This window comes from Pogona vitticeps, chromosome 4 (genome assembly GCF_051106095.1).
Source record: "Pogona vitticeps strain Pit_001003342236 chromosome 4, PviZW2.1, whole genome shotgun sequence".
Lineage (NCBI taxonomy): Eukaryota > Metazoa > Chordata > Lepidosauria > Squamata > Agamidae > Pogona > Pogona vitticeps.
The window spans coordinates 107,439,748-107,451,953 of NC_135786.1; the positions used below are offsets into that span (position 1 = coordinate 107,439,748).

The following is a 12,206-nucleotide window of genomic DNA, read 5'->3' on the forward strand; positions in this document are numbered from 1 at the left end:
TGGGCGGACTGCCCCGGCGTGCGCCTGCGCGCGACTGAAAACCCGAACCTCCGCCTAGAGCTGTCCTTCCTTCCCTTTCAGAACTCGCGAGGGAAACCAAATACGCTTCCTCAGTCGGAGTTCTGGGCCCACCTAACCCTTCCTTCCCCAGCTGGCCTTCCCCGCTCGCCGTTGGGAGGAGGGACGCAAACGTGACTGACAGCAGAAGAAACCCCTCACAAAGCGACAAAGCCACGTAAGACCGATTTGGGGGAAAGGAACAGAGAGAACAGGCAATGTATTAGATAACCCCGGCGAGCGGGGTCCTTGGGAGGGAGGCAGCTTCCTGAGGGGGTGGGGCGAGGGCTGCCCTCCGTGGTTCCTTCCTTGCCCCATGGCGCTGAGGGCGCTGCGGAGACTCAGGGTGTCGGGATCGGGGCTCAGGTCGGTGGATTTTTGCATGGTTCCTCCGCCCTTGGGAATCGCTTGCCCTCTGATGGTCCGTAAGAAAAGGAAAGCAGAAGCTGTTCTGTTCCGTAGGCTGAAGAGGGTCCGGCACACCGGTGGGGACCGCTGGGCGCCCGTTTGGGTGCACGCGGAGGTTTTGCTGCTGGGTGTCTCCTAGCATCATCAATCGGCGTTAATTTACTTAATTTGGAAGTAAACGTCGGTACTTTGTCCGGTCGTTTTTACTGAATAAAGATTATTGATGTTATGTGTCTCTGGGATCCTCATGTAAAAGCTTTCGATATCATCATCTTCAACATTGGGTTAATAAGGATCAATCTCTTTTAGGTATGCCTGTGAACCTTGATACTTTCTTTGGCAGCAGCGGGCAGGACGGGAGTGTGGCCCATATTTTTATTTAGCCATAGAAATTGGTTGCAGGGACGCTCGCCTTGAACAGGGTAGAACCGAACACACTGTGTGTGGAGAGCATTTTTTTAAAATTATGTGTAAAGGTTCCCCTTGACAATTTTTGTCCAGTCGTGTTCAATTCTGGGGGGCGGTGCTCATCCCCATTTCCAAGCCATAGAGCCAGCGTTTTGTCCGAAGACAATCTTCCGTGGACACATGGCCAGTGCGACTTAGACACGGAACGCTGTTACCTTCCCACTGAGGTGGTCCCTATTTATCTACTTGCATTTGCTAGGTGGGCGGGAGCTGGGACAAGCGATGGGAGCTCACTCCGTCACGTGGATTCGATCTTATGACTGCTTGGTCTTCTGACCCTGCAGCACAGGCTTCTGCGGTTTAGCCCGCAGCGCCACCACATCCCTGCTTAATAAAGCCAATTCCTAACTAAATCATATTTGGGATAAGGAGTTCCAGAAAACATTAAACAATTGTATATCTAGGTTGCTTTTTAATATCTTTTGCTCTTTTTAAAAATGACAGTAATAATAATAAAGATGTAATGAACTATCTAGATCTTTTTTTCTTTTAACTGCCTAGCATCATGGCATGTTCCAGAAGGCTTTTAACTGAAATAATATCATCTGTGGGTCTGATGGCAATTTTTAGAATATATATTTTAATTGCATTTTAATTATTTTACCCTTTTATTTTGCCTTTTTATTGTATTTTAAATGTTGTAAGCCGCCCAGAGAACTTCGGGTAATGTGGGCGGCATATAAGTTAAATAAATAAATAAATAAATGTCTAATAAATAAATAAATTATATGAAACATTTATAATCCACCCATCATCTGAACAGGCTTCTAGATCTGTTTACAAAAAAGGTCCCTGGCCTTAGGTTTCAAAATCCTTATTTAAGACATGATGACACACAAGGAACAAAGTTTGAGAATAGGGGAAGCAAGTTGAAGCCCTGTAATGACAAGCTGAATGTAAACATTTCAACTCTGCTGTGTTAAATGAAGAAATCTATAACTGTGTGGCACTTGCTAGGTGATGCTTTATGATCTAAACGTAATCAGCCTGAGGACCTTTTGATTTCTGTTGGTGAAGGTCTGATATATGTCGAATTATGTCCCTGAAATTCAGTACAGTATTCCAATCCCGTTAACCAATTGGCATTCAGTCATTCAATTGCTAATCACACTAGCACTCCACCTGTAGATATCAGTTGTTCAGGCATACAATGATATTGTTGGAAAAACTTGTTATAGTTCATTATAGGAATATAAATACATGGAGAGTTTAAGAAAGGAAAGAATAATTTCCTGTCTAATTAAAAGTAAGTTCTGTTGATCCTATGGCTCTCAATCCCACAAAAACTAATAGAGAATTGTACCTGTGCTATTCTTGTATCAGAATAGTCTGATCTACTCAAAACTATATTTTGCAAAATATGGTTGTAATGTACAGTACATTTTGCTTAATTTATTCTAGAATGGGAAACAGTACATCCACTTCAACAGATCTATCGAGTACTGCTGCAGCTAACCAAATAAAGGTGAGTCACTTGAATATTATCTTCTCAGTATTTCATATGCAATTAGTCTTTATCATTTATTATTAGGTATTCATAAGTCTGAACTTTTAAAAATGCACATTTTCAATGCGTTCTCCACTGGCAAAAGCGAGCTCTGTTTGATACAAGTAAACCATAGGGTTCTAAGCAAGAAGAAAGCGCATCCATTCATAGTTAGAAAGCCACTGTTTGCATATGTGTCTTGCAGCCCTTCCTTTGCAACTGTGCATTTTATACTTCAGAACTGCTTTTTAATACAGTGGTGCCTCGTAAGACAAATGCCTTGCAGGACAAAAACTCGCAAGACAAATGGTTTTGGCAATGGGGTTGATGACTCACAAGACAAATGTTCCTATGGCCGTGCTTCGCAAGCTGAATGTTTTCCATTTTTTGTTCCTGCCTCATGTTTGCTGATTTTTAAATGTTTTTCTATGATGTTTAAAAAGTTAAAGTTTTTTGATTGAGATTTTTAAAATCATTTGCACAATATGTATGGCTTTAAAGACTACTTAATAAACCCTTTGTAAACCAAATTTGACTTTGTTCTGACTTTTTTTGCCCATAGGAACACATTAATTAGATTTCAATGTATTCCTATGGGAAAATGTGTTTCGCAAGACAAATTTTTCACAAGACAACATTAACTGCGGAACGAATTAAATTCGTCTTGCGAGGCACCACTGTATTTATCATCAGCAAAGCTGAAATCCTATACCCACTTAGCTGGGAAGAAGTTTAATTGAACCTGGTGTAGCTTACGTCTAAACCAAAGTGGAAGAAGTTCAGTCCTCCAAGTCCTATCAGCCCCAGCCAGGGAGTGCTGGATTGTATAAAAAGAGGTTACCTACCTGTAACTCTGGTTCTTCGAGTAGTCATCTGTGAATTCACACTAATGGGTTAATCTGTGCCTGTGCAGAGCAGCCTCAGAATCTTCTAGAGCTCAGGCACATGGTGCTAGGACCTCCCACATGCTTGCTATAACCCTGCCCCCAGCACCGAGTGCCTCCGTTCCATGGAACTGTCTGTCATTGCATAGCATGCCATATAGCACGTGTGACATACAGCGGGGAGGAAGGGCGGCAAGTGTGAATTCACAGATGAACACTCAAAGAACCAGAGTTGCAGTTAGGTAACCTCTTTTTCTTCTTTGTGGTCTCTGTGAATGCACACTAATGGGTGACTAGCAAGTGGACTTACCAGGTAGAGGGACATCACGAAAGAACAGATGTCAAGATATCCCGTCCAACAGCAGCCTCCAGTTTGACCCAAACATCAAGGTGGTAGCGGGTCGCAAAGATAAGTGGCATGGACCATGTAGCGGCCTTGCAGATATCTGCTAGGTCTACCCCTCGGAGAAAGGCTGTGGAGGAGGCGATTGTTCTAGTAGAATGGGGCCAAACCATAGTCAGCAAAAGAGCATCAGCCAGTTCGTATGCTAGGCGGATTGTAGTAACTATCCACTGGGAAATTGTATGTGCCGACACCAGGAGACCCTTTCACTGCCCTTGGAAGGACACAAACAGTCTCTGTGAGGAACGAAAGGACACAGAACGGGAGACATAATAGGAAAGTGCTCTTTTGACATCCAAGGAGTGGAGATCTCCCTATGAGGAGATTGAGACGGAAGGCCCACCAGGCCAGCTGCGCTGCCGGCTCTGCTATAACTGTCAGCAGTTTGGAAGGAGGGTCAGCAGAGGATCGTATAGTGACAGGTACCAGGCCTGAAACGATCTCATTTTCAGCCTGGCGTGCTGAACTACTACGGTGGTGGAAGCCATGAGATCGAATAGCCGCTGAGGAGCCTGCACTCTGGCTCCTGGAGTGAAGTGTTCCAGTATCGACTGGATCTTTACAATTCTGTCTTTGGGAAGAAATGCTTGTCCCAAGGTGGCGTCTAACACTGCCCCAGTATAGGAGACTCTCTGAGTAGGGCATAAATTGGATTTTTCCTGGTTTACCTATAGCCCAAGATCAGATAAAAGGGACAAAATAAATGAACTATTTTGAAGCAGTGAAGTATGCAAAGGCACCACCAGCAACTAATCATCTAGGTACAGAAATACTGCTAAGCCAGGCAAATGCCGGGACTAAACATTTCGTGAACACCCGTGGCACCGTGGCCAAACCAAAGGGAAGAGCCTTGAATTCATAGATTACTCCATCGAGCGAGAATCTCAGAAAACGACAATGCTGTTTTCAAATACTGATATGGAAAAAAGCATCTTTGAGGTCTATGACGGCAAACCAGTCACCTTGTCTCAATATCTGGATAGTGCTCTCCAGCGAGACCATTCGAAAATGTCGAGGTGTAACATAAGAATTCAAGAGGTGAAGGTCGAGGATGAGGCAAAGTCCTCCGTCCTTCTTAGGAATGATAAAGTAATGAGAGAAAAAACCACGTGCAATATCCGGGATGTAAACCATGGTAATGGCATCCTTTAGAAGAAGTGTATCTACCTCCTGTTGTAGTATGAGGGAGGGAGCATTGTCTCTAAGCAGCCCCGTGCAAGGTGTAGAGTCAAATTCAGTTGGATATTGTGTGGCTATGATCGTGAGAACCCATGAGTCGGAAGTGATAGACTCCCAAGTGTGAAGAAAGGGTGCAAAGCGGGTTAAGTTGCAAGATCTTGCTGGTGGGCCAACAGCGTTAAAGGTTCTGCCTAGGCTTACGGTCTTGACGGCAGGCTTGTTGACAAGGCCGCTGCCTAGCAGATTGTTGCTGGGACTAACCTACAAAACTAGATGTTTGTGTTCTTTGGTGGTCAGGGTAAGAACGATATAAGGTCTGCTCTAGGAATTTCTTGGACGGGATTGAGCATTGTAGGATCTCACCATCTTACGGAGTTTCAAGAGATTATTGAAAATCTCATCCGTTTCCCTTTGAAAACACCAACCCCATCAAAGGGCAGGTCCTCAATTCTGGCCCTGGCGTTATCAGAAATGCCAGCTGAATGCAACCAAGTATGCTGATGTAAAGTGATGGCTGTAGTAATTTGTTTAGTAGCAGCGTCCACAACATGCCTGGCGGCAATTCTTTCCTGTCTCGCCAGGGTCATGGCCTCCTGATGGCAGGTGAGGCTAGACGCCCTAAGCTCTTCAGGGGTGGCCTGCAGTGCCGGCAAGACAATATTCCATAAATGGCAGTGATAAGCACCCATCACTGCCATGTAATTGACCACACAAAGTATGAAGGACGCTAGGGAATAAACCCTACGTCCAAGCACATCCAGTTTCCTCCCCTCCTTATTGTTGGGCGTGGTCGCAGATCTATTCCTAGCCCTATTTTGCGTGGCGTCCACGACAAAGGAATTGGGCAGGGGATGCTTGGAAAGGAAATCGGTGTCCTTGCTGTGAGTTTTATAAAAGTTCTCAACCCTTCTGGGGATTTGATGGGATGTTGATGGTTTGTCCCAAGGTTCTTTAACGAGGTTGAGAAGGGAAGGTATAAAGGCCTAACAAAGAGGAGGGACCTGATCCTTTGTGATATCATCATAAACCTTGTCCACTTGTTCAGCAATTTTTTTGATCAGGTGGGAATACACTGTATAATCCTCGGAGGGGGACAGTGGATGACTCTCCACGACATCGGAACCCAGAGTCAGAATGTTTTGAAGAGTCCTTCTCAATCTGTTCATCAGATTCGCCTGACTCGGACTCGAAGTCATAGATATGGTAGGGAGAAAGCCGATTGGGCTTGAGCCGATCCATACCGGTCGGGGTGGATAGCTGAGTCTTCAACAGCTTCCACCTCTGGCTCCTGAGAAGCTGTGCCTGGCAACACCGGCGGTGGAGGAGCCGGCTCCAAACAGGTTTGAGGGATCGAGGTTGGTCCTAGGGTGCAAAGATTATAGAAGCTCCTGAGGCGTTGGCTGGTAAGCTGCCCTACAAGGCATAGGTTGAAATCAACAGTAAAAATAGTCATCGAGCCACCTTCGATACCAAAGGATATCCTCCATAATATGGTGGCCACTGGCAAGCCCAAAAATACAAGCCCGAATCGTAGTGTGTCGGCAGCCAACGAGCATTGGGGTTGTAGCTCCTGGGATCATAGTAGTCTCTGGGATCCTCCCAGGGCGGTCTCCAAAAGTCTCCATAAGGAGGGTACCCCTCGGGCGGTAGTGGATGCCGAACCTGCTCAGGGTCCAGGTGTCTGGTCTTCTGCTTCTTTTTCCAAAGTGCATCCACGACCAGAGAAACAGGCGGAGAAGGCGACACTTGCCCTGACACCAAGCTTGGCAGTGACAAAGGACTGGCTCGCATCTCCACTGAGATATCGGCCCAATCCAAAGAAAGACTTATGTGCTGGGAAGGCGCTACCTCCCACCTCAAGGGAGGAATATAATCATCTTGCGACGGTGTGCTCAAACATACCGTCTCATGCCAGGCATGGGTCACAGGCAATGATGGCAAAGGCTCGGTCAGGGGCCTAGAGGCCTTAGAGGATGGTTTCTTCCTTTTCTTCAGCATCGAAGCTGAAGGAGGCTTTGATACCGACACTGGAACAGTCAACCTTGAGCCTGATTATGACGATCTATCTGGATCTATCTGTCTTGTGAGCAGGTTTAGGCGAATGAGTCACAGTGGAAGAGGTCTTGGATGGGGGAGCTTGCGGCGGTTCCATGGCCGAGGCTTCTGCTGAGCAAAGTGACTTCTCCCACAAGTAGGAACGAAGTCGCTGGAGCCTCTGCTACAGGGCAGGCTTAGTAAAAGCTTTACAGACAGTACACAAAGCAGGCTGATGCTCTTCCCCAAGACAGAACATGCATTGTGAATGACCATCCAAAAGCGGGACTTTGTTAGAACAAGACGAGCAGCGCTTGAAGGGGCCCAAAGCAGCCATAAGCCCACAGAAAAACACTTGAATAACACAGTTCTAGTCTTAATGTTAGACTCATGAATCCAGAAGAATGGTGAAACAAGCTGAGTCGAAAAGCTGGGAGGTCCAAGAATGATTTAATGAGGTTGAAGGAAGAAAAAACAAACATGAAGCTCTGAACCGAGAAGTTGCAGTAGCGGCAGCAGAAATGGAACTGAGGAACTTGGTGCCGGGGGCAGGGTTATAGCCAGCATGTGGGAGGTCCCGGAACCATGTGCCTGAGCTCTAGAAGATTCCGAGGCTGCTCTGCGCAGTCTCAGATTAACCCATTAGTGTGCATTCATAGAGACCACGAAGAACATAAATTCATTGTTGATTCTCTCCTGAATTTGGCAGAACTTCTCATTTTCCTTTCTTCACATTGTTTAAGGTAGAGAGTTGTCAGTTAAATATGAGGAAAGTTTAAGATGAGGAATGTGGACCTGAAGGTTCACTTTTGGAGTTCAGATTGTGGGGCAGACTCTTGCAAGTTAAACTTCTGTTGAATATTTATCAAAGATCATTGAGGACCAAAGTAAAACTTTGTAAAAAGTGAGTAGCATTTGTTTTTGAGTTGTTGAACTATAACTTTTAAACATATTGACAGTTAAAAGTCACTGTTTTCCATCATTGTGTGTTTCTGAAGATAGGCTGTGGGGTTCAAAATGCAAATACTCTTACTGTTGGTGAAAACATAATTTGGTGCTGGTGCTATTTTAAAACCATTACTTAAAGTATGTCCTTTAAAATTGAAGAGTGTGACACAAGTATTCATTTAAACACATAGGAAACTATCTCAGACAATTGTGTTGTGATCTTCTCAAAAACATCATGTTCTTACTGTAAAATGGCCAAGAAGCTGTTTCAAGATATGAATGTGAATTATACTGCTATTGAATTGGACATGTATGAAAATGGAAGTCAGTTTCAAGATATTCTTCATCAGATGACTGGTGGCAGGACTGTGAGTACTTTTTTTCTCAAATATAGTTAATTTGAATAAAGGTACGGAACTCCAGACAGTGATCAGTCAGAACTCCTGTGATATAACCTAATAATAATAATCTTAGAACTGCAGAGCTGAAAGGGAACCTATGGATCATCAAGTCCAGCTCCTGTCAAGGAGGCGCAGTGAGGAATCGAACCCCCAACCTTTGGCTTCAAAGCCAGACCTAAGCCATTGAACTATTCAGCAGTTCTTCATTTGTATGAGTATTGATGTTGGATTCTTCAGCATAGCAGGTTGCCACCCTGCTTTTATAAATATAGCATTTCTACTTTTATCTACGAAAGTATGTTGAAAGGGATTATACAGTGTTGTACAATGCATGTGTAACTGCCAGTACTTGGCAGAAGATTTATCCTTGAGTTGTACTCTTGAATCCTTGTCTAAATCTCTGATCCATTCTTTTGCAGTTTTAAAACTGCAAAATCATACCCAAATCAGAAAAAACTGATATCAGGTTCATACTAAAGTTTGTAAATTACTCAATCTGTTTGGTACATGTCACAAGTTAATTTGTCTAATAAATTACAATAGCCTGTGCTGTGGAATTCAAATTTTGTGGTGCAGGACATCAAGCTATCAAACCATGTGTTTGTGTGTGCTGTACCTTCAATCTCCATATTAGACTATAATCTTTCATGAATATACTAAAAAGTATGCAGCATACATTTTATATTATCTCTGCAAGTGATAACTTTGATCTTCTTTATATTTTACAGGTTCCCAGAATATTTATCAATGGAACCTTTGTTGGAGGTGCTTCGGACACTCAGAGACTTCATCGGGAGGGCAGGCTGCTTCCATTAGTTTATCAGTGTCAAATCCCAAGAGAAGGGAACCCTGGACAGCCGTACAGTCTGCATTAGCCTTAATAGATTACCATTATGAAGGAACATGAAGACTGTATATTTAATTCCATTCATCCAACTTAATTTAATTCATCCAATATCCAACACAGATATTTTGACTTTATTTTTCTACATAAGTACTTCTAACGCATATAGATGTGTGCTAACAGCTTTGAAAAAGCCATATACTTTATTATGATCTAGTAGAGCATTCCCCAACTAGGAGCTCTCCAGTTGTGTTGGATTTCCACTGCTACCATCCCCTAGCAACATAGCCATGCTATTGGATACTGATTCAAGATGTGGAGGATATCCAGTTGAGGATGGTAGATCTTAAATGTCTTGTATTCAGGCTGCAGGATGGGAGTAAATTCATTGGAAAGAATGGGGCTTGTTTCAGTAGACATGTAGAGGATCCCAGAACACATATCTCACACCACCCTGTAATTATAGGTTCTACTTTGATAAAATCCTGAACTTGGCAATTCAGGCTATACAGGCTATAGGTTTTTAGCTGCACTTACACTGCTTTGAAATCAATGTAAAGCATTAGTCAAGATTTAATTCCTGCTTATAACAGTGAGAATTAGATGCAATTAACTTATCTTGGGTAACAAACTTTGTACAGTATTTGAATTTTCTGTAGCATAGTATTTTTTTCAAGTATTTATAAGAGGTGGCAGTTGTAGGACACTAGTATACAGTAAAGAAAGGCCAACAGTCCCTCTTATTTTGCCTCACCTCCTACAAGGGTTTACGTGTTTTCCCTGCCTTGTCACAGCTCCTTATTTTCTGTTTGGCTCTGGATGTTCCCGGCCCTAGTTTCCCCAGCCTCCTCACCAAGTGAGGTCAGCTTCACTAGGCTCCCCAGGGGCTGGGCTGGGGTCAGCCTGCCTGCTGGGGTGCCTCTGTCAACAACCCGTCACAGCCAGGCTAATAAAGGTTTCAATTTTGGAAGGAGGAAACAGAAACCTGGGCAGCAAAAAAAATAGCAGCCAGAGAAGAATACTGGACATAAATAAGTTGGAGCCCCACAGCAAGCAGGCAAATCAGTGTTTCTGCTCATCATCTTTTTTCCATTAATTTTTGTGGGTGTGATTGGGTTCGATTAAAGGGAGTGGCAGTTCCTCTTTTTGAGCGGGAAATAACCAAGAAGAGTCATTTGAAACTTTAACATGTTTATTGAAATTAACATCAGGAGATTCAACTATTACTTCAACTGGATCCAAACAGCTTAAATCTGGTAACTGTCTGTATGAAGTAGGTAACATTCCAACTGGAGAACTATTTGGGTTCATTGTGGTGCTGGTCCGAAGCATACTCTGTCAGGTGGCTTCTTCAATGGAGCGGCACAGATCGTACCACAACATGGATGTCGGGCCCAGTCCCCTTCAATCAGAGGTTGGTTATATGTGGTGGCCGGCTGGATCACCCTCCTCCAATGACCCTGTCCTCTCGAGAAAACTACTATCCATTCCTGGGTTTCAGTAATTCTGACCTTTTTCTTCTTAGAATCAAGGTTGGGTAATAGTCCTCCCACCTTCAGGTTGGGGAAATCCTATAACAAATCCTGCACTTTTTTAATATTCAGCCTTTCCTCCTTTTCTTATTTCTTCCCTTGGCACTCTAAACTGTCTCATGCCTTCCTTCCTTTCATCTTCCTCCCACAGGGTAAGGTTAACTCCTCCCCTCCTTTTCCCTTTACTTCTTGCACTAAACAAACTTCCACTTTTACCTCTTCTTCTTTTTCTTTTATAATCAGCCCTTCTGCTTATTCCCTCTCTTAATGACTCTAATTTTGGTAGACAGCGCACTCTCAGCACTTCCCTTCTGACCTATTTCTCCTTCACAGTGGGTCATTTGCTTCATGAGCTTTTTCTTTCTCTGCTTATCACTCCCTTCAAGGGGGAAGTGCATGGAAGCAGTCCTGGTTGGAGTGGGGGCTAAAATTATAGACCCTTTGTACTTTGTTTTTTATGAGGCCTAAAAAGGAAATGCTGGCTTATCTTCCCAAACCAAACTCATAAGGCACAGAGAATTGTAGACAAATGTGAAAAATTACCAGCAGGACAAAACTGATTTTGTCCTGCAGGTAGTTTTGCAGTGGGTTATAATGAGGAGTCCTAGGGTAGGAATGTTAAAGGAGAATCACAGTTAACATCTTTACTCTCTGTCACAAATGAGCAAACAAGTTAAAAAGAATGTCTGGGGGACGAGTTCATGAGACCTTGGAGTGACATGAATATATTTTGTGCCAAGAAATCCACCAACATTTCACAATTGTGTTTTGTGGTAAAATGGATGCTATAGACATATGCTTTTTAATTAACTAGATTTGTAATCCAGACATTTGTATCCAGTCTTTAGATAGCCTATTGCTTGAATGTATGCCACCAGTGTTCCAAGCTTTAAAACTGTTGCAGATTGGAATGAAAATCCCTATTCCATAGTCGGGGAGGGGGGGGTGGCAGCGGGGGGAAATCATCCAACATTAGTTTTCCATAAGAAATTACACCAAGTTATCCTTTGAAATATTGACAGAAACAAATGGCTTTCAGTTTCTCATTTTAAATCAAGGTTCTGTTTCTCATCGGTAATAATAAAAAGGACTTTATAAGTGTCTGTCTCAACCAGAAGTCCAAGACTGAAATGCCTATATGTGAAACTTTCTGGACACCATTAATGGTACATTTACCCGAAACAAATCTTGGGTTCCCTATGTCTTACTTGCTGCCTTCTTTTTCCTACACTGGTTGGCAAACTGGTGCTCTCAAAAAACTCATAGCAGGGAGAATAAGATGTTTCCAAATGGCAACAAATGAAGCTAGAGTGGCACAAGGAGGGATACATTATTTGATAGTGAAACTAAGCCTGTGAAACTTATAAGACTATATACTTTCAGCCACACCTACATAAAATGAAGCTTTGGGAGCCATTCGATTGAAACCCCTCCTCATTTTTGTCTCATCTGTCTGCATGCTTAGGAAACACCTGCAAAAAAAAACTGCTATGCTTAAATAGCCTACAAATTAAAAGAGAAAATGGAAGATGTGGGCATGCGGAACTGACAACATCAGCATA

The 12,206-nt window shown here is 43.4% G+C and overlaps 1 protein-coding gene across 5 annotated transcripts; it reads left to right on the forward strand.

Moving 5' to 3' along the window:
- Nucleotides 1–15: 15 nt before the first annotated feature.
- Nucleotides 16–11,755, forward strand: GLRX2 (glutaredoxin 2). 5 transcript variants are annotated; one of them, XM_020790458.3, is made up of 4 exons: nt 16–235; nt 2,335–2,398; nt 8,059–8,235; nt 8,997–11,755. In XM_020790458.3, the coding sequence occupies exons 2-4, from the start codon at nt 2,336–2,338 to the stop codon at nt 9,141–9,143; spliced, it is 387 nt and encodes a 128-aa protein (XP_020646117.1). In that variant the 5' UTR covers nt 16–235; nt 2,335; the 3' UTR covers nt 9,144–11,755. The 5 variants fall into 5 exon arrangements, with proteins under 5 accessions (XP_020646117.1, XP_020646116.1, XP_072854202.1 ...); XM_020790457.3 differs by lacking the exon at nt 16–235 and adding an exon at nt 283–423; XM_072998101.2 differs by lacking the exon at nt 16–235 and adding an exon at nt 365–478.
- Nucleotides 11,756–12,206: the final 451 nt, after the last annotated feature.